The sequence below is a fragment of the Podarcis vaucheri genome, assembly GCF_965113315.1.
Source record: "Podarcis vaucheri genome assembly, chromosome: 17".
NCBI classification, from domain to species: domain Eukaryota; kingdom Metazoa; phylum Chordata; class Lepidosauria; order Squamata; family Lacertidae; genus Podarcis; species Podarcis vaucheri.
In genome coordinates, this window is record NC_138755.1 from 6,282,501 (window position 1) to 6,309,143 (window position 26,643).

General features: G+C 47.9%; 2 protein-coding genes across 3 annotated transcripts in view; one reads left to right on the forward strand and one right to left on the reverse strand.

Moving 5' to 3' along the window:
* Positions 1 to 15,655, reverse strand: part of PORCN (porcupine O-acyltransferase) — a 28,738-nt gene extending 13,083 nt beyond the window's left edge. Inside the window, exons 1-8 of one of the 2 annotated variants that reach the window (XM_082205491.1) lie at positions 15,514 to 15,655; positions 13,545 to 13,689; positions 10,187 to 10,379; positions 9,418 to 9,461; positions 7,675 to 7,856; positions 6,575 to 6,705; positions 3,401 to 3,415; positions 1,881 to 1,895 (exon numbers count right to left, since the gene is read on the reverse strand). In XM_082205491.1, the coding sequence (XP_082061617.1) occupies positions 1,881 to 1,895; positions 3,401 to 3,415; positions 6,575 to 6,705; positions 7,675 to 7,856; positions 9,418 to 9,461; positions 10,187 to 10,379; positions 13,545 to 13,680 (716 nt within the window). In that variant the 5' untranslated portion in view covers positions 13,681 to 13,689; positions 15,514 to 15,655. The remainder of the gene's footprint in view (positions 1 to 1,880; positions 1,896 to 3,400; positions 3,416 to 6,574; positions 6,706 to 7,674; positions 7,857 to 9,417; positions 9,462 to 10,186; positions 10,380 to 13,544; positions 13,690 to 15,513) is intronic. The other variant, XM_082205492.1, reaches the window with a different exon arrangement.
* Positions 15,656 to 19,072: 3,417 nt separating this feature from the next.
* Positions 19,073 to 25,184, forward strand: EBP (EBP cholestenol delta-isomerase). Its single transcript, XM_082205564.1, has 5 exons — positions 19,073 to 19,194; positions 20,623 to 20,992; positions 21,752 to 21,788; positions 22,781 to 22,911; positions 24,198 to 25,184. Exons 2-5 carry the CDS (start codon positions 20,677 to 20,679, stop codon positions 24,407 to 24,409), a joined length of 696 nt encoding a protein of 231 aa, XP_082061690.1. The 5' UTR covers positions 19,073 to 19,194; positions 20,623 to 20,676; the 3' UTR covers positions 24,410 to 25,184.
* Positions 25,185 to 26,643: the final 1,459 nt, after the last annotated feature.

Sequence of the window (26,643 nt, forward strand, 5' to 3'; positions counted from 1 at the left end):
AGGAATCAGCTATGCCACCTTTGAAGATCAGGTGTATATCCACTCATATAATCGAGGGTGAGCAATGGGGGTTGTTGACATAAGATTGGCGGTATAGATGCCCCCCTCAGGGCCAGATCATAAGGAATGTTTCATAATAAAGGGCAATAATGCAGTGTGAGGTGGCAGTAAAAAATGGGGACAGTTAAACTATATACGAAACGAAAACGAAAAACCCCCACCAGCGTAAACATAAACCAGGACATTACAAGAATATAAAGAGAGGGCCTTGATGGATATCACTCGGTGGCTCTGCTCTCTTTCTTAGCTCCTGGGGGGCGGGCTGTTGCAGTCCAAAGGTTCTTGCTTTTAGAGCGCTCCTTCTGCTGTTCCCAGGGCAAGGAAAACAGACATGCACAAACATAATGTTTTATCGTGTTCTTTATCCCAGCTGTTGTCAGCTGGGATCAGATCCTTGCAGCCCTTCTGAGACTTCCAGGCGTACTTTGGATAGTAGCACACCTGCATCTGTTAGAGTAGGTGCGGTATAGAACTTATATTTATGCCAGAAAGCCAGCTTGAAAGGGAAGCCCCCTCCCACTTAATACTCACCCCCTTTTGCAGCAGTAATGGGTCTAAAACCCGGTTACCCCCTTAACTTTAATCTTGAAAAATCAGAATTGTGCTCTCCCCATATTTCATCATGTGAACATTTATGCACACCTTCAAGTACCGCTCCTTTAACTTTAGAATCATAGCACTAAGTCCTGTGTTTGGCTGCCCTGTGAGCCCCCCAGCCTGATAAACCTGTTCAATGTCTAGAGAAGTCACTTCGACTGGTAATTTCAAGTCAGTGAGCCAAAGACACAGGTCCACCCCTGCCCCCGAGAAGATTCTGGGATCTGATCCTGGGATCTGCACCCTATGTACTACTGCTCCTCCAGACGTAACTGCAAATCTCAAGTCAAAATTTTTTGTTTCTCCATTTTTCTTAGGTGACAGGTGTTCATGCCAAAAATCTCCCTAGCAGTTTTAGTAATCCCAAACAATCATTCTTGATTCACAGAGAATTTCTGGTTAGTAGAGACAAGAGCTACATGCAGGTCAGCAGATAACTCTTAGCATCACAGTTCTGATCCCTCCGACGGCGTTAACTCTAAAAATGGGGATTTGAAGCCTTTGTCGGCTAAATGCCAATTGCATTCCCTCTATGAGCCAACCATCCTGGAATAATACTACCGTATTTTTCGCTCTATAAGACGCACCAGACCATAAGACGCACCTAGTTTTTGGAGGAGGAAAACAAGAAAAAAAAATCTGAATCCCAGAAGCCAGAACAACAAGAGGGATCGCTGCGCAATGAAAGCAGCGATCCCTCTTGCTGTTCTGGCTTCCAGGATAGCTGCGCAGCCTGCATTCGCTTCATAAGACGCACACACATTTCCCGTTACTTTTTAGGAGGGAAAAAGTGAGTCTTATAGAGCAAAAAATACGGTAGTTTGGAATAACTGCTACTTGATGCGTTAAAGGAGCTCTCAGGGGCAGAGCATAAAATAGCTAGACAACCGTCTTGCTTGGTATGAAGCCACGCCACATCAATCCTGAATCTTCCAACATTCAGCTTCTCTGGCTCGGAGCTCCCATATTATGGGAGAGGAAGCAAAACTTCTCCCGGTCCACTTTCTCCCCACTGTGCCTGAAGTTCTCCACCTCCACACTGTCCTGCTGACTTACTCGCCTTTTCTCTAAACAAAATAACCCCAAATGTTGTAACCTCCCTTCCCTACAGGAGCTGCTCCAACCCCTTGATTATTCTGCTTGCTTGCCTTAGAGGCCAGTGAACCTCTGCAAAACCCACACGATGGGTCAGAGAAGAAACAGATGCTCCCATGAAGACTCACCTCACCATGGTGCTCCTGGCAGAAGCAAGGAGGGGAAGAACATGGCAGGAGCGAGAAACAGAGAGGAAAGAATAAAGATATCAGTAGATATTGGGGCATTAAGGTGTTCCATATAGACTGAACCACAGAACTATAAAAAAGCCAAAGAGAGCCATGGCTGGCAGTGCCAATATGCTGAAGATTTCAGTTGTAATTTGGACAGCTTTGGTGTGCATTGAACAAAGCCAGGCCTGTGGGTATTGTATGATAGTGTGCAAGTGCAGAAATTTCAATAACAGCTCTTTCATTAAGATCTGCATGACAAACTTGTCAAACAGAAGGTGCTTTCTTCCTCTGTGCCAGGAAAAGGCAGGAGCCCTAGCTTGAAAACATAATACAGTGGTACCTCGGGTTACATACGCTTCAGGTTACAGATTCCGCTAACCCAGAAATAGTACCTCGGGTTAAGAACATTGCTTCAGGATGAGAACAGAAATCGCACAGCGGTGTGGCGGCAGCAGCGGGAGACCCCATTAGCTAACGTGGTGCTTCAGGTTAAGAACAGTTTCAGGTTAAGAACGGACCTCCGGAACGAATTAAGTACACAACCAGAGGTACCACTGTACTTGCCTCACTGGATCAGAATAAGCTTCCTATTTCTCATTGTGGCCTCCTAGACACTTCTTAGGAGCTCACAAAGAACAGCATAAAGGCAGGGGTGTGCCAGAGGGACTATAGCCCTGGGCGTGGATTTTGGGGGGCACGGGAAGCAGGTACCCCCAGTGCAGCGGGGCGCTCTTCTCTCGGTGGTGGAGGAACCAACCCTCAGGGAGAGGAGCATTGGGCTGGGCCTCACTGGGGGCACTGGCATGGGGGGCACTGGGTTCATGCCTGCCCCGGGCACCATGAAGTCACACAACGCTGCTGCATAAATCTGGTGGCCACACGCTGTTGTTTGATGCCAGCATTTGGTACATTAAAGGCAGATGCCTTTACAGACGGAGGGTCTTCCATTGAGCTAAGTGCCTTTGTAGATTGTGATTAAGGTTCTGGCACGAGTGCAGACTAGGCCTCACTGCACAGAAAGAAGTGGAGTGCTCAAGGCATGGAATAAGTCACACGACACAAGACTCGGGGAAAGAAAGCCAAGCCTTACTTCAAAACCACCAGGTGACACAGACCTAAGCAGAGCGAATTGGTGAAGACCACAGAAATGTCAAGCAAAGCAGCCACAAGTGGCACTGACTAGACAAGGACAGCAGACACACCGGACACAGGCCAAGACACAGTGAGCACAATGAAAGCGAGTCAATGAGGATACATCGGTTGCTGGGCCTCACAGAGAAAAAACAAACCGTGTCTGGAACATGGCGAACAGACTGAGGGAGCCATGACCCCACAGTGTCTCCCGTCAAGAGACAGAACAAATGGGCTGCCACTGATGGAAGCCACAAAAGACACGTGAAGGTTAAGAATGCAGCTGTGCAATGAGTGAGATGATGCAGCCCGACAGCCAGAGAGATGCGCTGGGGGGGTGTTACCTGCTTCTGCGCTTCCTGTGGCAAGTAGCACGATCCCAACAGAGAGAGAACCGGGAGGGAGAGGGGCAGAGGAAACGAAGCAAAAGAACGCAGAAGAGAAAGAGAAAGAAAATGAGCTCATCAGGCTTTAGGACATTCCAAATAATATTTAAAATACCTGCCCTTGAATGCTCTTACACGATTTAACTATGTGGCAGGAAAAGGTTTGCTAAAGGTCTGCTTCTCCCAGTAGGGATGGAAAAGGCCACAACTGCTGAAATTCTTCTCCCTGGCCTAGCACCCACTGAATTCAAGGAAGTGCAACTGTTAAATGCCTCAATATTCCTGGGATCCTCTCTTCGTTCACTGTACCTGTCAGGGAACTGCCATCAGAGGGAAGAGGAGAGGAAAGTCGCTCCAGTGATGCAGGGGAGGGAACTAGCAAGGAGAGAGAGAGGGTTCCCATGGGGGAAAGAAATCCAGGGGACACCAGGGAGAAAGGGGAAGCCGAGAGCAAGGCGGAGGGGAGGCTCAGAGACTCTTCCAGTGAAATCAGCGGAGAGAGCACAGGACCTCCGCTTGGCACGCCCACGCTGCGCAGAAGGCTTCCACGCAGGGAATCTAGGCGGAGACTTGGAGTCAAACAACTCCTATGTTGGCGCAAATTTAGGTCCCGCCCACTGACGGATTCTGCCAGTGACTAAGACAGTCGCGTTTCAAGGGCTGTCAGCCGGGGAAAGTTTTAGCTACACGGCTAGCTTGGAGCAGTTTGCAGTTTACGCACAAGCAACCCCAATTCCCATTACAGTACCAATGCAAAATTTTAACACAGAAGAACTGGAAGGGGCAACTGGGACGAGAGGCTGAACAACAGAGCTTCACTGACAAAAACCCCACACACCAAAAACCAACCACGTAGCCCAGTAACTAACTGGCAGCCACTTTTGATAGGCTCTTCCTTCACAGATTTGTTCAAACCACTTTTGGCTCATCACATTCCATGGCAGAGAAACTCCATAGTTGATTGTGCCTTGTGTGAAGAAGTACCGTACTTTTCCGTTATAAGACGCCCCCTATTTTGAGGGACTCAGATTTAAGAAAATGAGGGGAGATGGTACAGAGTTGTTGAGGGTTTTTTTTTGCAAAGGATTACCCAGGGTTGTTGAGCTTTTTAAGCGGGGATTGCCGAAAATCGCTCACCCGCACACGTCGCCAAATCTGCCTCCCGTCTGTCCCATCACTGGCAGAAGCTGCCAATCGCTCACCCAACTGCCAGAGCATCAGCCAATCAACACCACCCATTGACACAGCAACCAATAACATGCACAACAGCTGCTGACAGCTGCAGCAGCAACCAATCAAACATCCACCCTATGATGACCCCCCACTTTTTAGCATGATTTTAAAAGAGAAAAAACATAGTCTTATACTCGGAAAAGTACGGTACTGTTTCTGCAGAGTCAGTCTTAAAACGGGATCCTGCAGCAACATCGGGAGGGCCACAGGTTTCTCACACCCACAGCCAAGGGCCACAGCACCCTTATCTGTTACGGTTATTCCAAGGCCCAATAACTATCCTAAGGTGAAGATACCAGGCACTCATCAGAGCCCCAGCATGGGGAATCTGTGTGGCTCTCCAGAGGTTGTGAAACACAGCTCCTATCATCCTCAACCACTGGCCTCCTGGGAGCTGATGCCAGCCAACAACTAGACCAGAGCTTCCCAAACTTTTCATGTTGGTGACACACTTTTGAGACATGCATCATTTTGCGACACAGTCATTTGGTTTTACTAGCAAACCGGAGGTTAAACTAACCATTTTCCAGCCCTGGGAGGAGCGTGGGGAGTGTTTGTGTGACACACCTACACACTTCAGCCGACACACTAATGTGTCGCGACTCACAGTTTGGAAAGCTCTCAACTGGAGGGCCACAGGTTCATTACTTCTGTCCTAGTTGCCAAATGGCTTGTGGATGTGAAAGCAATTCTCTCAGGGCCTTAAAGGAGGAGGCTGGAAGCCCTTCTGAACTGTATAGCCAGCAGCAGAATGGCTGCTGGTCAGAGTTTAGAGTAGCTCACCCTGTACAAAACATATCCCCTCTGTCCCCATCACAGATGGAAGACAAATGCCATATTTTTGCCCACCAGGCCCAAAGATCATAACGTTGGGCAGGCCTGAGCTAGAAGCTGAAGTTTTAGAACAGGGGATGCAATACTGTTACATCATGAGAACTTTGCCCAGAATTGTATTTTCAGAAGCTTCCACAGCAGGAAACATATTAATTAGTCCCCATGTTAATTAACCTAACCCTGGGTCAATGAATCTGGAATAGCTTCACCCACAAACACTCACAGAAAGGTGGAGAACATTCAGCCTGTTCCTTATGTTTAGCCACTCTGATTCCAGTCAAGGGGCAGCTAACCTGCATTAAATGACCTGATATATATGGTCAAGGACCATATCCCATATACCCTATTTCACCTTCCTCCTCCCCCCTCCAGTATTCGCAAGAGAGCTTTTTGGTTTTTGTAAGAGCTTAAAGTACCGTATTTTTTGCACCACAACACTCACTTTTTTCCTCCTAGAAAGTAAGGGGAAATGTCTGTGCGTGTTATGGAGCGAATGCCTGCGGGTGGCAGGGGGGATCTGCTGCAGTCGTGAGCTGAGGATCCATGGTTCCCCTTCCTTCCCTCCTCCGTGGTTACAAAGCATGGATCCACATGGATCCTCAGGATTTTTGCATTGGGCTACTCCAAACTCACTCTCAGATCACATGTCTGTGGCCACAGCATGAACCACAAAAATCATATATCCACTATTTCGTTTAGAATTTTTTTTTTGCTTTCCTCATCTAAAAACTACGTGTGTGTTATGGTCTGGTGCGTATTATAGAGCAAAAAATATGGTAAGTGGAATACAGCTCTCTGAATGATTCAGAGGCATAGAGGAAGAGAGGAACTCAGGCAATAAAGTGCACTTGCCTTTGAAAACATCCAGGAATTAAAAATATACTAGGGCCCACCATTTTATGGGAGCCCTGCTCTACAGCACACTTCCCATCAGCGTTAATCTGGCCTGTGGGGAGACCAAAATCTCCATTAGCTTACTGGCTGGATTCCCTAACAAACCCAATGGGCCAGCTGTAGGGAGCCTGGGGCCGAGGTCAGAGCATCTCTTTGGAGCAACCAACTTACTTCCTGAGTAGCTTGTAGCTGTAGAGGGGTATCAAGTAAGAGAAGAGATAGGGGGCTACACAAGTGGACATGATGAGGCACACAAGGCAGAGGAAGAAGCTCAGGCAGACCTTCTGGAGCCAGGAGAAGCTCTGCAGGAGAGGAAAGAGACACAAAGACAAAGAAAATACCATCACAGGCCTGTGTCTTTCACACTGTTTTTAGGTCATTATCTTAGTATGAATAGAAATGAGAGACGCTTTTCATGTCAACTCATCAGATATAAGGCTGGTGTTGTTGTGGTTGTGGTTGTTGTGGTTGTTATAAGGCTGGTGTTGTTGTGGTGGTGGTAGTGGTGGTTGTTGATATACTGCCCTATACCCAGGGAACTCAAGGCGGTCACAGAACAAAATCAAAATGTGTTTGAACAAGGGATACAGACCCTCCAAGTGTCCCTATTTTCCAGGAACAGTCTCAGATTTACAAAAGGCATCCCAGGTTCTGATTTGATTCCAGAATATCCTGATTTTCTTTAGTACATCCTTATTTTCACCAGAGAAATGTTGGAGGGTATGGAGTTATCCAACCCCCGAGCCATCTGAAGGCAGCCCTGTACAGTCATACCTCGGGTTACAGACACTTCAGGTTGCACATTTTCGGGTTGCGCACCACGCTGACGTACCAGAATGGATTACTTCCAGGTTTCAGCGCTAAATCATGCTTTGCGCATGCACAGAAGTGCCAAATCACGACCCGTGGATGCACAGATGCGGCGCTGCGGGTTGTGAACACTGCGGGTTGCAAACGTGCCTCCTGCACGGATCAAATTCGCAACCCGAGCGTCCAATGTATAGGGAAGTCTTTTTAATGTTTTTATTTATGTTGGAAGCCACCTAGAGCGGCTGGGGCAACCCAGTCAGATGGGCAGGGAATAATAATAATAATAATAATAATAATAATAATAATAATAATAATAATGGAATAATAACGTAATAAAACGCTTGGGTAGGATGGATGTGGGTTTCCAATATTCAAAGATGCCGCCCTTTTACTGAACCCCCAACTAACCAGGCCCTGTTCCCCATACTGTGCCAGGAGTAAACACACGATAGGGAGCTCACCATTCTCCTGCTTTCCACGGCCTGCTGGTAGGTGCGGAAGCGGAACCAGGGTCCAAAGATGACAGTCCCAATGAAGTAGATATATCCCATGAACTCTACTGGGGAGGGGATGGCTGGCACCTCACCCCGGTCCAGATCAAAGCCCAGCGACACGGCCTTCATTGCCACAATCATCTGGGCACCTGGTGGGAGGGAGCAGACAGACACGCAATAGAGAGTCATGCTTCAGTGCTTGCCGGTAACCTATGGACCTCACTGCCCAAGATGTGACATGACTTTTGAAAAAGTATCAGGCAAATCGAGAAAAGGTAATAGTCCATGGTGGCTGAATGGGACCGCCAAATAGAGGGGAATGTAATTCCTTTTAATGGAAAACTCAACTGCTGAGTGCCAAGAGGACAAAACAGAGCCACTGAGAAACAAGGAGGAGCTATTGGCAGCCAAACTCAAGAGTCGAAGAAGTACTATATATTTCAAAACCTGAAAGAGAACCCCCCTTCCTGCAAAAAAACAAAAACCGAACCCAATGAGAACCAAGCATGTTGTGTTAGCCACAGAATGTAGAAAAGATAAATGGAACACATGGGGAGATGACATGATGATGATGATGATGATAAATTTTATTTATACCCCGCCCTCCCTGGCCAAAGCCGGGCTCAGGGCAGCTAACACCAGTAAAATTACAGTAAAAACATAATGGGGGGGGGACCAATTTAAAATACAGGTTAAAATGCAATTTAAAATGCAGCCTCATTTAAAAGTAGCCCATAGATCAAATCCGTAAGGTGAGGGAAACATAAGGGTCAGACTGAGTCCAAACCAAAGGCCAGGCGGAACAGCTCTGTCTTGCAGGCTCTGCGGAAAGATGTCAAGTCCCACAGGGCCCTAGTCTCTTGTGACAGAGCGTTCCACCAAGTCGGGGCCAGTACTGAAAAGGCCCTGGGCCTAGTTGAGACCAATCTAACCACCTTGCGACCTGGGACCTCCAAAATGTTGTCATTTGTGGACCTTAGGGTCCTCTGCACGGCATACCAGGAGAGGCGGTCCCGTAGGTACATGGGTCCTAGGCCACATAGTGCTTTAAAGGTCAAAACCAGCACCTTAAACCTGACCCTGTACTCCACCAGGAGCCAGTGCAGTTGGTAAAGCACTGGATGAATGTGATCCCGCAGCAAGGACCCCGTAAGGAGCCTCGCAGTGGCATTCTGCACCTGCTGGAGTTTCTGGGTCAGCTTCAAGGGCAGCCCCGCGTAGAGCGAGTTACAATAATCAAGCCTGGAGGTGACCGTCGTGTGGATCATTGTGGCCAGATCAGGGCGAGAAAGGTAAGGGACCAACTGCTCTGCCTGGAGGAAACACCTGGCTTGTCCCGCCCCCATCTAACCTCCGAAAAAGAACCGGCTTCCCTTTGAGACCCAGTCAGGGCCAAATCCCAGAAGCCCTGGCTGCCTCACAGTCCCATCGGTTCCATTCGCACTTCCCAAAACCAGGCACAGAATCTGGGAGTCCTCCTTGCTCAGAGCTCCCTATTATCTGTTCTTTGCAGAGTGATAAGTATGAACGCTGCACTTTGAGCAATCTTTAAGTTTTTGGAAAGGAAGCACATTCCACACACACACACACACACACACACACACACACACACACACAAACTGACTAGCCCTAGCAAGCTCCAACATCTTATCCCACGATCCCCCAAGGCTTGATCAGGGCCTAGGAAGAGAAGATCCACAAAACACTCACCTCTCATCTTATGCCAGCTCACAGTGTCCACCATGTGCATCTCCCTGCAAAAAGGAAGGGCGGGGGAAGAAGGGGAGAAGGTCAAAGATGGGAAATGGTTATGATCCCTCAGGTGGAGTCAGTATGGGTCAGTATGTCTGGCTGTGAACCAGAAGGTTGGTGGTTCGAGCCCACCCAGGGACGGCTGTGGGCTGGATTCCTGCATTTTAGGGGGTTGGGCTAGATCAGTGGTCAGCAAACGTTTTCAGCAGGGGGCCGGTCCACTGTCCCTCAGACTTTGGGGGGGGGCGGACTATATTTTGGAAAAAAAATATGAACCAATTCCTATGCCCCACAAATAACCCAGAGATGCATTTTAAATAAAAGCACACATTCTACTCATGTAAAAACACCAGGCAGGCCCCACAAATAACCCAGATATGCATTTTAAACAAAAGGAGAGATTCTACTCGTGTAAAAACACGCTGATTCCCGGACCGTCTGCAGGCTGGATTTAGAAGGCGATTGGGCTGGATCCGGCCCCCGGGCCTTAGTTTGCCTACCCATGGACTAGATGACCCTGAGGCGTCTCTTCCAATTCTTTCAATATATATATTAAGTAGTGGTTTCTCCTATCGCCAAGCTGCCACCTTTGCTCCACAGTTGTCCAGATCTTCTTAACTCCTGTTGCACTTCGCTTCCCATTAACTACTCTCTTCATCCAGCCAACCGCTTATGACTATAGCAACCTGTGAGCAGCCCTCCCTCCCTGCTCCTCGCCCGCACTCACCCCATGAGCAAGTAGATGAGGATGGTGATGGAGAGGAGGACGCCGCGCTGGGTTGAGTGGCGACACAGGAACAGCACCAGGTAGCACAGGAGGCTGAGGAGGACGACCCAGACCATCTGCAGCTGGAAGAAGTGGTAGAGGGCATAGAAGCCGCTGGCGACTGTGCTCAGGTGCTTGACGTAGGATGGCAGAGCTGCGAGGAGAAGGCCAGAGAAGAAAATGGAGGTCAGGTGGAGAGAAGGTCAGGGAACATAGGAAGCTGCCCATGGCCCCATCTGCACTATACATTTAAAGCAGTATCATAGCACTTCAACAGTCATGGCTTCCCCCAAAGCATTGTGGGAAATGCAGCTTGTTACGAGGTGCAGAATGTTGTCAGGAGACCCCAATTACCCTCCTAGAGCTACAATTTGCAGAGTGGTCTCTCTCTCTATATATAAAAATTTTATTCATTGTTCTTTTTCATTCATTACATACATCTCAAAGGCTTAACAGTTACTATGTATTCCTTCCTTCCTCCCTCCCCTCCTAGGCTTCACTCAACTTCCGCTTCTGGTTTGTTTCTCTTTTCACCCACTTTGCTACCTCCTAACAGAAAATGTTATTAACAACATAACGTCAAACCTAAAAATAAAAGTAAATACACCATAATATTTCTATAGACATTTTCTAATATTAATAGTATGAATGTTTATTTAAATCCTGCCATTAAGTCTATCGACTTTCTTTGTTTCTGCAAGTATGATATAAATGGTTCCCATTCTTTTTCAAAGTCGCTGTTGTCTTTTTCTCTTAGTCTGTCTGTCATTTTTGCCAGTTCTGCATAGTGCACCAACTTCTCTTGCCATTGTTCTTTAGTTGGTATTTCTCCAGTCTTCCAATTTTGTGCAATCAACATTCTTGCTGCTGTAGTGGCATCCATAAATAAAGTCCTCTTTTATTTCGGTATGTCTTGGCCTAAAATACCTAGTAAGAAAGCTTCTGGGGTTTTTTCCCCACAAAAGTTATTTTCAACGTTTTCTTCAATTCATTATAAAAAGGTAAAAGCCTACTGGGAAATGATATATAATGAATTCCAGAGTGGTCTCAACAGTCAATCGCTATTCCCTGGGAACGCTGGGAATTGTAGCTCCATGAGGGGAACAGGCACCTCCTAAAAACACTCAGCACCCTTAACAAACTACTGCTCTCAGGATGCTTTGAGGGAAGCCATGACTGTTTAAAGTGGTTTGAAACGGGTGGTTTGGAAGGGGCACGGACTGTTTTGTCTACAACAGCTCTCCAGTCTCAGGCCTTCCACATCACCTGCTCCCTGCAGGGATTTGAACTTGGAACCTTCTGTGTGCAAACCAGGTGCTCCATCACTGAGCTACGCCCTCTCCCTCAAGATCCCTCCTCCAGACTCCCCAGCTGTGTATTTACCTTGGAAGAGAAAGAAGACACTCAAGAGTCCCCTCCTGGGTCATTTTATGCTACAGTTGTAAGAAGGGTAGGAGCTGTAACTGGAAGGTGAAAGAAAGCTGGGGCTTGCATTAGGACCTGGTAAGCAAAAGCCACTTTGAAAGGGGGACACTGAAAACAGCAGGTCCACTACAAATAAAGGGAAACGCTTGAGCTTTGAGTGGAGGGAATGATGCTGTGGCTCCTCCACTCCCTGAGCATCGCTCCAGTCTGCCTGGAACTCTGCCCTCCATCTCATCTCTGGCGTTGCTTTCCGTCCAGGGATGTAGCTCAGTAATGGCATTCAGACTGAGAGAGAGCTGTGGTTGTTGCAGCAGGAGGAAAATCAGGCACCGTGTGTGTGCCTTTTCCCCCAGGGGGTGACCAATGGGGTGCCCTCCAGATGTTTTGGGCTACAGGTCCTAACACCCTTGACTGTTGCCATTAATAATAATAATAATAATAAAATTTATTTATACCCCGCCCTCCCCAGCCAAGACCGGGCTCAGGGCAGCTAACACCAGGTAAAGACAATTGATTAAAATACAATTTAAAAACAAGATTACTGTATTTTTCGCCCCATAGGACGCACCTTTTCCCCTCCAAAAATGAAGGGGAAATGTGTGTGCATCCTATGGGGCAAATGCAGGCTTTCGCTGAAGCCTGGAGAGCGAGGGGGTCAGTGCACACCGACCCCTCTCGCTCTCCAGGCTTCGCGCACCTCTCCGCAAGGCGCGGGAGCCCGGCGCTGGGCTCCCGCTGCTTGCAGACAGTTGCCTGTTCTGGGGGCTGGGGGCAGGGGAAGCTCTGCCCCAGCCCTGTGCCTGGGGGGGGGGAATAAATTTTTTCCCCTTTATTTCCCCCCAAAAAAACTAGGTGCGCCTTATGGGACGGTGCGTCCTATAGGGCGAAAAATACGGTAAGTACAACATTAAAATGCAGCCTCATTTCAGTAGAAACTCAAATAAAAAACTTTTTGGGGATGAAAACATCAAATCTTCACCAAGGCCAACTATCCAGACTGGTCCTACGTGGGCCAGAAAAAAGCCAGGGAAGTCCCCAAATAGGAGTTCCATCACAGGAGAAAGGAAAGAGGGGGAGGGAATCAAGTTGATTCCAAGCCAAAGGCCAGGCGGAACAACTCTGTCTTACAGGCCCTGCGGAAAGAAATCCAATCCTGCAGGGCCCTGGTCTCATGAGACAGAGCGTTCCACCAGGCCGGAGCCAGTGCTGAAAAGGCCCTGGCTCTGGTTGAGGCTAATCTGACTTCCTTAGGGCCCGGGACCTCTAGGGTGTTGCTGTTTATGGACCTTAAGGTCCTCCGTGGGGCATACCGGGAGAGGCGATCCCGTAAGTACGAGGGTCCTAGGCAATTGGGATTGATGGGAACTGAAGTCTGGAAAGCATGACCTTGGTCATCCCTGGTTTAGGCATGTATGGTTCAACCAAAATTAAATGGTAACAACAGCATTTCTTAGTTCATCATAACAATATCTTAAATGATGGAGCACTTTGTCCTGAGCATTTTAGTGTAAGAATGCTTTGGCTGCGAACAGGAGTAAGGAACTAGGATCTCCCCAAATCCCATCAGCCTCAGCTAGCATGGCCAGGAACGATGGGAGTTGTAGTCCAACAGCATCTGCAGGGCCACATGTCCCCCAATTACTGTCAAATCTAGTGGGGGGGCCATATGGAATCCCAAGACTCATTCTCATAACACCAAACCATGGTTTGGCATTACTTCTGAACAGTCTTTCATTCCACTGGGCCGCAGCTGTGATACAACTGCGCAAAGCAAGAGAGCTGTGGGTTTAGATGCAGATCATGAGTGAAACCAGTATGGGGTTGTAACGCAGAGTTCCTTATGGGTCTGAGGAATGCCCTGGAGGACTGTGTGCCTAAGATTGTCTGCACTTACCCAATCTCCAGAGGAGACGGCACACGAGGCACAAGAGCAGGAGTGTCCAGACCTGCTCAAAGCCTTGCTGAGCAGTAGGCAACACGCAGCCGCTCAGGAGCTGCTGGTAGAACTCTTCCCGGGTGAATGTGGCCATGGCCGCAGCCTGGAAGAAGCAGGAGACAAAGGGATGTCAAGACAGGTAGCTGAGAAATCCCCTCCCCATAGCTAGTGTGCAAGCTCTAGCACATGGCCAGGTGCGATTTTCCAGGCTGCTGAGATCCATGCCACCATGCGCTGATTTTGGTACTCAGGTTGTACAGAGTTACAGAACATGCACATCTGCATTTTACTTTAAGCCTCCACCACATCCCCTGAACACAGAGCAAGCTAAGGATTAGTTTCAGCACATGCTTACTTCCACAAAAGCTCAGGTAGGCGTGCTGAATCTGCCTAGATCCTGGAATCATCTCATCATGGTGAGCAACAGGCACAGCAGTGATGGGCACATTGCACATGTAGCAATGGTGAACAACCCACCAACAAAGCCACACTGTACTACATTTTTTGCAAGTCCTCTGTTGTGCATTAGCATTAAAGGAGCAGGGGAAGCTCCCTGTTTAGGCATTCTCTTGGTAGCAGCCCTTAACATGCTTGCAATGGTGGTAAGTTTCACTAAAACCTGTTACTTGCTTGAAAAGGGCAAATACAAAAGCTACTAAGGTTGCTTGTGATTTAAGATTAAGCTTCCTCTGCTTGATCACCTGGAAGCAATTCTTCACGGGTCACAGGGCAGAGTAAGAGTAAGACTGCCAGCATATGTTATTCCCAAAGCTCCAAAAAGCTTCCTTTAAGGGCAGGGAAAGGTAGGCAGGAAGCTCTTTAAGGTAAAGGGACCCCTGACCATTAGGTCCAGTCGTGACCGACTCTGGGGTTGTGGTGCTCATCTCGCTTTATTGGCCGAGGGAGCCAGCGTACAGCTTCCGGTTCATGTGGCCAGCATGACTAAGCCGCTTATGGAGAACCAGAACAGCGCACGGAAACGCCGTTTACCTTCCCGCCAGAGCGGTACCTATTTATCTACTTGCACTTTGATGTGCTTTTGAACTGCTAGGTTGGCAGGAGCAGGGACCGAGCAACAGGAGCTCACCCTGTTGCCAGGATTCAAACTGCCAACCTTCCGATCGGTAAGCCCTAGGCCCTGTGGTTTAGACCATGGTGCCAACTGCGTCCTAGGAAGCTCTTTACTGAACAGCATCTCCAGCTCCACCAAAATATGGACCAAGGAACACGGATGATGGACAAGAAAGGGAAAAAAGAAGGAAGGGAATAGCCAGAGGAATAGTAATCTATGGTGCAGAAGAGATGGCCGATGAGAAATATGTGATGGATGGATGAATAAATGAGTTGAACGGCTGAAAAGTTGCATATGGAGGGATCAGGGGTACATAAAGGGCGGCTGCGGCCTATTCGGTAGCCCGCCGGCTGGAAGATCCAGGGAGCGGTTTTGCAGGCCGGGGATTTCCTAGGTGCAGGAAGGAAACGCTGCCTGGGGAAACGCATGGCCCATAGACAAAGGAAAACTGGTCGTCGGGATTCGAGAGAAAATCAGATCGGGATCCTCCTGCGCGGAAACCGCTGTCCTTTCCCCCTTCCGGCATGCAACTCTGGGGGAAGCCCTTTCCCCTTCCCCGCTCTCCCCAGGACACACCGGCCCGTTTCCCTGGGGGAGACAGATTCTATCTAGGAAGGGGGGGGGGGAATCCCCTTAAAAGATGCCCTGACTCCGTGGATCTCGACGGGCCCTCGAGGGATTCACATCTGGGAGGGGGCAAATCCTAGGCGGATTCAGATGCCCTTTCCCTAGCTGCAATGCGGGAGACCCGGGAAGAGGCCCTGGCCCCCCTCCCCCAGCGTGCGCCCGCTCTCTCCTTTCCGGCCAGATGTTCCCTGCAGCTCCAGCTGCGCTTCTTCAAGAGGCAGAACTCACCGAGGCACCTCCTTCCACCACCCTCCTTTTCCAGCTCTCCGGGGACGATGCGCGTCGGGTTTTCTCCCTTACCCCCACCCCCACCCCCCCAGCTGGAAACCGGGAAAGGAAGGGGAGGTCGGCGCTGGGAAAGAGGAGCAATAATCCCTTTTAAAATTGGAGGCGGATCGAGTCGGGAGGCCAATGGGAATGCCGGAAAGGAACAGTTGGATCTCCGGAGTGGCCAATCCGAGGGAAGGGATGGGGGAGGGTGCAGGTGGGCAGCCAATGCGGAAGAGGTGCAGGGAAACTAAAATAAAAAATACAATAAAATAGCTTCGTGTTCCCGGGTTCGACTCGTGTTTGCGCTCCTGCGAATCCTTCAAGCGATTGGGGAGGAATCCACGGTGCGAACGCGCATCTGCGTCCACACGCACTCGGTGGGACAGGGGGCAAAACTGCCCGGCAGCATTCTCACCAAGCTACACACCCGTGAATATTTTAGGGAAGCCTTGGCAGTTACAACCAGCACAGAATTTATGGAAGTTTGCGGTGCAGATATGGACAGGAGTGAATAGGAGGAGCCTGGGGGGAACTAGATGGTAACATTTGGAGTAGAATGATGGAATCATAGAATTGTAGAGTTGGAAGGGACCCCACGGGGTCATCTAGCCCAACCCCCTGCAAGGCAGGAATCTCAACTAAAGCGTCCATGCCAGATGGCCATCCAACCTCTGCCTAAAAATTTCCAGTCCATCACCTTTTGAGGGGGACCTTTACATTGACAAACTGCTTTGACTGCCAGAAAGTTATTCCTGATATTTAGTCGGAATCTCTATTCTTGTAACTTGAATCCATTGGTTCCAGTCCTAGCCTCCGGAGTAGGATAAAACAAGCTTGCTCCCTCTTCCATGCAACAGCCCTTTTAATATGGGAAGATGGCTATCATATCTCCTTGGTCTCCTCTAAACGCAGCCAACTGCCTCAACCGTTTCCAAGTACTTACGACATGGAAAATATTTCACAGGACCTGGATATTAAGCACACAATGTATGGAAATTTAACTCCTCCAACAAGAACAATAAAAGGACAAGAGAAACCTGAAGCTATTTGGGCTAATTAGTACAACTATTAATTTTATAAAGCATCAGTGTTCCTTTTGCAATTTATCTTCAACTCTGTGTTTCCTAGGGGAGTGAGTTTTATAGAATCCTCTCGTAATCTTTTGTCAATCAAGCTCCTTGCAGGTGTGACGTGGCAATCTCTACTGTAGACAAAACACTTACGGCAGGGCTTTTGCTGACAAGAGTTCATTAGGTGAATCCCACCACATCAGAACAGCATAATCTGTGCCACAACTGGAAAGCAGGAAAATATGCTGTGTGCAGTGCAGATAAACCAAGCACAGTTTATTGATTTATTGATTTTATTTTATTTCTAAACTGTATATTCCAAGAAATCTCCAAGCACATGATATACATTATAGCATCAAGAAATTAGACTTCCCAGAAAACATCTGCCAATTTTAGATACAGTCCATCTCTATCCTGTTGTTTCTTATTAAATAATGTATTTTGATGTGCTCCCCCACCAAACAGCTTCAATCTGAATTGAGAAAAAGAATGACCTTGCTGTATTTTAAGCCAGTAGCATGTACACAGGATGTAACACGGACTTCTCTGTGTAGTCAATACCAGTAACAGGAAAATGCTTGTATACTTCCCATATACCTGCATATCATATATTTAAAACACATTTTAAGCACATACACACACCAAGAATCTTGGGAACTGTAAAGGTAAAGGGACCCCTGACCATTAGGTCCAGTCGTGGCCGACTCTGGGGTTGTGGTGCTCATCTTGCTTTATTGGCCGAGGGAGCAGGCGTACGGCTTCCAGGTCATGTGGCCAGCATGACTAAGCCGCTTCTGGCGAACCAGAGCAGCATTCGGAAACGCCGTTTACCTTCCCGCCGGAGTGGTACCTATTTATCTACTTGCACTTGATGTGTTTTTGAACTGCTAGGTGGGTAGAAGAAGGGACTGAGCAATGGGAGCTCATCCCATCGAGGGGATTCGAACCGCTGACCTTCTGATGGGGAAGCCCTAGGCTCTGTGGTTTAACCCACAGCGCCACCCGCGTCCCCTTGGGAACTGTAGTTTACCTCTTAAAAAAACTACAATTCCAAGCACCCTTAAACTTAAATGTGTGCACACTGCCATTTTCATCCAGCCTATTCCTCAAGGACAGGGGTCAGCAACCTTTTTCAGCCGTGGGACGGTCCACCGTCCCTCAGACCTTGTGGTGGGCCAGAATATATTTTGGGGGAAAATAATTATGAAAAAGTTCCTATGCCCCACAAATAACCCAGAGATGCATTTTAAATCAAAGGACACATTCTACTCATGTAAAAACACGCTGATTCCTGGACTGTCCGCGGGCCGGATTGAGAAGGTGATTGGGCTGGATCCGGCCCCCGGGCTTTAGGTTGCCTGCCCCTGCTCAAGGAGTTCAGGGCAGCATTTATATGTCCTCCTGTGCCCATTTTATCCTCCTCACAACAATACTATGAAGTGCTGGGAGCAATATAAAAAATTAGAAATTACTTGAAAGAAACAAATAGGCCTAGGATTAAACTAAGTTACAATTAAATAAATGGGATTTAGAATGGTAAGAAAAGTGAATAAGATGATTGGAAATTGTTTTAGTTTAATAATGATATTGGAAAGCTGTTACTTTTAACTACAAGGAAACTCAGAAGGGAGGGACTTGAGGAAGTCAACCAAGATGTTTAAAAGGTTGGATTTGTGAAGAATTAAGTTTGTTGCTATTATACCATCTGTTTATTGTTCCCTTTTTTCTGTTTTTGTGTATCATTCTGCTTTGTGGTTTTTGTTATCATTGTGGAAAATCTGTAAGTTAAAAGAAAAGAAAAGTTAAAATTAGAGAAAATTAAGGGTGAGGATTTGCTGAATTAAAGTATGAAATTGGAATGCAGAAAGGGGAGGTATGAGGAGGTCGGAGAAGTAAGTTATATGAAAATAAGGGTTTGAAATTATACTTTGGTTTTTTTTGGTTTGTGTTTGTTTGTATTGTTGTGTTTGTTTGTATAATTTGTGAAACTTTAATAAATATCTTATATAAAAAAAAGAAAAGGAAAATCTAATAAAAATTTATAAAAGTTGAAGTGCTGGAAGTTGCCCAGAGTGGCTGAAAATCTGCTATCCACCTGCACTTTTAATTTGCCAGAGTGCCTCTGGGCAAATTAAGGGGGCAGAGGGCAGGGGTCTACTTTTCAGCACTCTCCTATTCAGCATTCCCAGCCACCTTGGAAGCGAAGCGGCGAAAGTGGCGCAAGAGCCGAGGGCCAGGCAAAATCCCCGGGTCTCAGGTAGGCAAACTAGGTCTACGAAAGGAACAACCGACAGATCTACAACATGAACTCACATCGCCTCAGCCGCTCCGCAACCAATCATTACTCTGAGCTGCCCGTGACGTCGATATTTACGCTCCCGTTGGAAGCCTAGGTGGTCGCCCGCCTCCGACTCGCTGCAGGATGATTGGGTGAAGTGCTCGCCAATCAACACCGAAGGGAAACCCTATTGGCTGTGGAGGTAATAGGGCGATATCGGCGAGGGAAACAGCTGCTGAGCTGCAGGTTCATTTATTCTGCAGGCGCCTTCGTGGACGGAGGGCAGCGCTGGTAAGTAATGGCTCGGAAGTGCCTATATTGCTGTTGGTGGGGAAGGCGTGCAGCGGTGCAATGCATTCTCATCTCTCTTCCTAACCTCGGGCTGTGGGTGGTGGTGGGGAAAGCACTCTGTGCATGCCCAGGGGCAATGCGAGTTCGTCTCTGATGAATGCGAATCGGGAGAACTGTATTCATTTTTTGGCGATCACTCTTAGCGGAGTAAGATTGTCTTCCATAAACACGGTTTTAACAGTGAGACTGTAAGTGACTGTGGAGGCCAGTTCTGGATCCACGTGTCCTTCCACAGTGGGGGACACAGGTTTCTGGGAGGGTGTTGATCACAATGAGGGTTTGCCAAGCGTGCCTTCCTCTTAGCACATTTCTCCCTTGCACACCTGAGTTCGAGCATCTTCAAAGCCCATGACACCTTTGGTAAAGGCTGTTCTCCAACTGGAGCGCTCGCAGACCAGATTCCCAGTTGTCGGTGTTTATACTAAATTTTTTTAGATTTGCCTTGAGAAAGTTTTTGAACTTCATTTGTTGACCACCAGCATTACGCTTTCCATTTTTAAGTTTGGAATAGAGTAGTTGCTTTGGAAGATGATAATCAGGCATCTGAACAACATGACCAAAGGTGTCATGGACTTTGAAAAAGCTCAAACTCAGGGAGAAAAGGAGAAATAAGCTAAGAGAAAGGTATGTTTTGGAAGATCTTCACTGTGATCAACTTTCGCCCAGAAACCTATGTACCCACTGTGGAAGGATGCACGGATCCAGAGTTGACCTCCACAGTCACTTATGGACACACTGTTAAGACCATATTCATGGAAGACAATCTAACTTGACTACAAGTGATCGCCAAAGAAGAAAGAAGTACCTGCTGCACAGCAGGTGCAGTGTAGTTTGGGGAAAACAGTCTCATGGGCCCAGTTGGGGCCTCTGGTGGGCCCAGTTTGACCAGAGGTTCCCCATCCATGCTCTACATAGTTTTATGTGGAAGGTGTAAAAATATTGTGATGACCAGGCTGCTGCGTGTTAGGAAGACAGCATAGAGAAATCTTCATCTGGAGGTGGTTTCCTGCTTCCTCTATCTACTACTTCTGGAGTCACCTTATCTAATGGAGGTTTGGAAACAAAAGATTCTTAAAGGAAATATATTATGGATTACTAAACAATGGGGACCTATATGTAAATCTGTTGGCTAGATAACACATTGATTTATTTGTATATGTAGTCTTTCCACCCCTTTTGATATGGGCTACAGTTCTAGTTTTCTGGACACCCCATGACCTCAAATTACATTGTTCTGTGTACTTCTAAGTAATAGTTCAAACATTTCCCATAGTTGTGACAATGGTAACTCATTAGCCCAGAATCCATATTCATTTCACATGTGCTTTCTAGTGAATTAACATTACCAACTCTGTTTCTTTATTGCAGAGCGAAAGAGCATTCGCCGGTTTCAGCAACTTGGTTTAGTTCTCCTCAAGCGCCATGGGGTTAGAAGCGAAGCACCTTGCTGTTCCCCACCCTTACTGGCCTCGAAACTTGGAGCTCCAGCACTACGTCCCCAATGACCGCCCCATGTGGCAGATATTGACTTTCCTCTTCTCTGTCTCTGGGCTCCTGCTGATAGTAACTTGGCTCATAGCAAGATGGCAGAACAGGACAGCTGCACCGTTTGGAACATGGCGCTCCTTGGCTATCTGCTGGTTTGCTGTCTGTGGCTTTATTCATGGTGTCATTGAAGGCTGGTTCAGCCTGTACCACAAGGAAATCGCAGGGGACCAGTCTTTTCTTTCACAGCTCTGTAAGACTGACTTGATGGTGGGGGGAGGAAGGGCATGTATGCAAAACACCAGAGTTCTTCTCCCAGTTCTGGGGAAAGTATGTCGTAGCAGTTAAATAAGGGGAGCATTATATAGACTCTACAGTTGTGCCTCGCAAGACGAAAAGAATCCGTTCTGTGATTCTCTTCGTCTAGCGGTTTTTTCGTCTTGCGAAGCAAGCCCATTGACGGATTAGCGGATTAGCGCTATTAGCGGCTTTTAACGGCTTTTAGCGGCTTATCTGCTGATCGGATCAGCTGATAAGCGGCTTAGCGGCTTAGAAAAAGGGGGGAAGGGAATAAAAACCAGCAGGAACTCGCAAGACATTGTCGTCTTGCGAAGCAAGCCCATAGGAAATTCGTTTTGCGAAGCACCTCCAAAACGGAAAACTCTTTCGTCTACCGAGTTTTCCGTCTTGCGAGGCATTCGTCTTGCGGGGCACCACTGTATCATTAACATTTCATTTTATTTATTCAGTATCTATCCCACCCTTTCTCCCCAAAACAGCAAATAGAACAAAGTAGCATTATTATTATTTTTTGCAGAGATGTAATATGCTTAAATTGGCTTTGTTTCCACTTGGAAATTGGTGCTGAATTCGAAAGTCTGAACAGTTCTCTTTACCTAATTGCTAGTTAGTGAAATACACAAGCTTTTCAATTCATGTGAAATTTTGTGCTTCAAAATTTATATATTATAACCAATGTTGTGCCTTATTTTCTCTCCTCACTATGCTATAGGGAAGGAATACGCCAAAGGTGACAGCAGATACGTCATGTGAGTGTCTGCTTTGAGGTGGTGGGATAGCTGTTTGTCTATATCGTAATGGAGGAAAAGGATTCAGTCATGCAAAGATCCAGCACTGAATCATTAGAAACAGAAAGATTGGTGTGGGGGAGCACTAACAGCTTTAAAAGGCTATATATGCATATTTTAAGCTACATCTTATAACATGGCGGCCCATAAGGAGGTAAAGTGGGACAGCCTTGCATGGGATTACCCTGAGTCATTTCTCTTGCGTTTCCTCAGCAGAGCTTGCATTTGGGGCGAATAATACTTTACCTGAGAAGCCACTGTTGTTGGCATTAGATGGTTAACATTTTGCTTACCGCCTGCAGGGTGAAGGCTAGTTGTTAGTTAGCAACTGTTGGGCGTGTGCTAAAAGCTTCTGGGGTAGCCATGTTAATCCGTTGCAGCAAAAAACAAGAAAATTTGCCTCCTTGTGCCTTAAAGAAGAAGACATTTGTTGTAGCCTGAGCTAGGCTTGGAGAAACTTGGGGCTGGGGTATCAAATGCAGCCCTCGAGGCGCCTCTGCCTGGTTCTCAGGACTCTTCCCCAGGCAACCCCTCTGCTCCCCAGAACACACCCCTTGAGTTGTTCTGCCTGGGTGGAATGTGTCCCTGGACTCTTGCGTGCCTAGATGAAGGGGAATCTCTGACTTCTGTGCAGTTGCAATGCAGCCTGCTGTACAAAGTCACATCCAGAAAAGCTCTGCTTGCTTTTCTTTCTGGCCCTGCCCACCAGTGGAATGTTGCCCCCAGAAAGCTTTCTACAGGGTAGTGCAACCCTTGGGCCGAAAAAGCTCCCCCCCCCCAGCATAAGCATTTGTGGACTCAAGTCTGTTTCTTAATAATGCTTCAATGCATCTGATATTGGAGCTGGGGAGGTGGAAATGTGAAGAGTGAGACCATAGAGAAATGCAGTGCAAAAAACAGTTTGGATACTTCTTGACCCCCAAGTGATTTCTATTTCACTTTTGTCCCTACAGATCAGACAATTTCACAGTTTGTGTGGAGACCATCACAGCCTTCGCCTGGGGGCCCCTCTCCATCTGGACTGTGTTAGCATTTCTCTCAGACCAGCCCCATCGGTTTGTGCTGCAACTGATTGTGTCGCTGGGTAGGTATATGAGGCACGCACAAGGACAGATCTCTAAATATAATGACGGCCGAGCTCAACTGCATCCCAGTCCCCTGTTCCTTTTCACCACATGTTCTGCACTGGAAGAATGCCTGAAAAGGTTGCTGCATGCTCCTTGTGTTCCTGGCATCCATAACCCCTCACCCTTGTCTTCTCCCTCTCCCCACCCCAAACAATTTTAAAAAATCCCATTTACCGTATTTTTCGCCCTATAGGACGCACTTTTCCCCCTCCAAAAATAAAGGGGAAATCTGGGTGCATCCCATGGGGCGAATGCAGGCTTTCGCTGAAGCTTGGAGAGCGAGAGGGGTCAGTGCGCACTGACCCCTCTCGCTCTCCAGGCTTCAGGAAGACATCCGCAGCCTAGGCAGCCCTGCGGGAGGTCCCACAGGGATGTCTAGGCTGCGGATAGCAGCCTGCTTCCCGGAGCACCAGGTGCCCTGAAAGCAGAGCACCCGGCACTTCGGGAACACATCCGCTGCGTGGGGAGCCCTGCAGGAGTTCTCCGCAGGGCTCCCCACGCTGCGGATAGCAGCCTGCCGCCCGGCGGGCGGGGCGCCCTGAAGCAGAGCGCCCCTCGCGTGGGCCAGACATCGGCCAGCCCCACAAGCTTGGGGGACAGCAGGGAGGCGCAGCGCCGCCATCCCGCTGTTCCTCGACCTTGTTCGGTTTCCCCGACCTGCTTTTGGGGGGGGAAATAAAGGGGGGGGAATTCCTTTATTTCCCCCCAAAAAACTAGGTGTTTCCTATGGGACGAAAAATACGGTATCTCTCACACACACAATTGCAACCACTGGAAAACTAGGAAACTCATGGAACTAGGAAATTCGGGCTGTGTATCTCTTTTTGTCTGGTTCTAATCCAGACGTGGGGAACCCTGGGCCCAGCGGCCAAATGTGGCTGTCCAGATCTCTTGCGTCTGGCCCTCAGGGTTCTCTCCCAGGCCCTGCCCACTCCTGTGCCAGACCCTTCACTGGCCCTGCTCAACTCGCTTCCTTGTGTGCTTTTGTGTCTCTGGAACTGTGGTCATGCTTTTCACTTACCTGGCTGGAGAGATGTGTGTGAAAACCTCTGAAGTGTTCATGACTTGAATGTAGCCTATGGGATAAAATTAGGAGTTGAAGTTGTTCCTCCACTCTAGCCACACCCATCGCTGGTAAGTGGCCCCCAGATGGTTGCCCATGAAGGGATGTGGCCCCTTGGGCTGAAAAGGGTTCCTTACCCCCTGCTCTAATTGGTTGTCTTGTCTCTACCATTCACTGCAGGCCAACTCTATGGAGACGTTCTGTACTTTTCTACTGAGTATCTCGAGGGCTTCAGTCACAGTGAGATAGGGCACCCGATATACTTCTGGTTTTATTTTGTCTTCATGAACGCTTTGTGGATCATCATTCCTTCCATCCTCATCCTGGATGCTTGGAAGCACCTCAGCGCTTGCCAGAAGATAACGGATGCTGGCAAATTCAAGAAGCACTGACCTCTTGCATAGTGGATCATCATGAACACATATGCCATTGGAGAAGCACTGGAATAATTCAGGGATTGGTTGGCTACTTTCTTGTCTAGGTTTATTTCGTCCACTGCCCCCATCAACTAGGGACATTCTCCAAGTATCCACCAATTACCCCTCCTCGGGATTAAGTGGAATGGCCTTCTGTATCTATTTTACAGCTGCTAGAATATGCTCTGTCCTGCAGCTCCTTCCAGAAGAGACTTCTATCAAAGACCCCTGGAACTGAGAGCTGGGGCAAGGCAGGGAGAGTGTGTTGAGGGGAAGCCCTATTGAATTTGGTAGGTTTTACTTCTGAGCAAATGGGTTGCAGGTCCCATTATGGATAGCCTCCATCATGCAATTCTGTATTAGACTAAGCAGAGCAGTGCTATGAAGACTTCATATAGGGCTCTGTGTGACTGCTAGACCCTGGGGTTAGGGTTATATCTCAAGCTAAATGAGGCTGCAGAGTAGAAGCATCCAGTTGTTTTAATTTCTGTTTGGGATGCTTGTGTATCTAGTTGTGAAGGTAGCACAAAATCCACCATTAATAATATTACGCTGATTCCACATCTAGATCTCTTCTTAAGAGGGGACCTTTCTCCTGCTTTTGAAACAAGTTTCTTTTCTGTAAACTATGCTCCTAAGCATTTCAGTACATTTTCAAAGGAACACCTTTAGTACCTCGCATATGCTGCTGAACTCACTGGTTTTGTAAAATGAGATACAATTGTTTTTTAAATAAATGATGATCCACCTGTTTCCTTGTCTGTTGAAACTGTGTGCATGGCAGGTGGGGAAGTATGTAAGGAGGCCAAGAAGAAGCTCTGCTTGGTGGAAATCTTCATGCAAAATTCTATGCGATGTGCTTCTACTTATGTTTAACAGTTGCCTTAAATCAGTGGTGGCGAACCTATGGCACGCGTGCCAGAGAGGGCACTCACATCCTTCTCTGTGGCCATGCACACCGTCGCCCCAGCTTCCATACTAGGCGCACAAGCACCCAAAGCCTGCAGCCCTGGTACCATAGCTTCCATGCTGGGGGCAGGGAAGGAGTGAGGAGGAGAGGAGGGCTGGGTTACGGTAAGGGTAAGGATTAGAATTGGGATGCGGGTGGCGCTGTGGTCTAAACTACAGAGCTTAGGGCTTGCCGATCAGAAGGTCAGCAGTTCAAATCCCCACAACGGCGGTGAGCTCCCGTTGCTCGGTCTCAGTTCCTGCCCACCTAGCAGTTCAAAAACACGTCAAGTGCAAGTAGATAAATAGGTACTGCTCTGGAGAGAAGGTAAACGGCGTTTCCATGCGCTGCTCTGGTTCGCCAGAAGTGGCTTAGTCATGCTGGCCACATGACTCGGAATTTGTCTGCAGACAAACGCTGGCTCCCTCAGCCTATAGAGCGAGATGAGTATTCAACCCCAGAGTCGTCCGTGACTGGACCTAACAGTCAGGGGCACCTTTACTTTACCTTTACCTTAAAGGATTAGAATTAGGGGTCAGGGTCAGTGTTAGTGTTCTTTTATGTTTTCTTGTGATTTTTGATTGATTTGTGGTTGGTTTGCTTTTTTTAATTAGTTGTGTTGCTGCTTTTTCACAGCTTGCAAGTTTGTTGGCTTTGTGGTTTTCTGGAAAGTTTCAATTTTTACTTTGAATGCAGCCCTGCAGCCCCGGCACTAAGTGAGGGAAAGCTGGGCCCAGGGCTCCACTTCTGAGAGATCCCTGCTTCCACTCCTGCTTGCAAGCAAGTAGGAGTTGGATCGGGCTGCACTGCTAGGCAGCGTTCCTGCTTGTACGGGAACAGGAGCTGGATCGGGGCTGCTCAGCTGGGGAGGTGCAGGCTCCTTCACACTTTATGTTGAGGGGTTCGCGGCTGCACTCCCCTCAAGGAAGACATTTAAAGGAACCCCCATCTCCACATCAGATCCCCTCCAACCCCGTGAAGGCAGCCAGGCTGAATAGCTGCTGGGGTTGGGGAAGGTCCTCCTCAGCTTCCGAAAAAAGTTCCAAAACTGGAGCACTCATTTCCAGGTTTGAAGAGTTCAGTTCCAAGTAGTTTGAGAACAAAGCTGTTCAAAAACTAAGGTACCACTGTATTTATTTTCCCCAATTTGAACTGTGTTTATTTTTCCCCCGGTGGTGATTTTCTTGTGTCACAATGAGAGTACCCATAAACATTTTTTTTAGGAAAAAAGCACTGAGTTATACCATAAAATTATATATCA

Coding starts and splice junctions, on each gene's coding strand:
- EBP (XM_082205564.1), top strand. CDS start 20,677: ATGGGGTTAGAAGCGAAGCACCTTGCTGTTCCCCACCCTTACTGGCCT. Junction 20,993..21,751: donor GTCTTTTCTTTCACAGCTCT/GTAAGACTGACT, acceptor ACTATGCTATAG/GGAAGGAATACGCCAAAGGT. Junction 22,912..24,197: donor GCAACTGATTGTGTCGCTGG/GTAGGTATATGA, acceptor CATTCACTGCAG/GCCAACTCTATGGAGACGTT.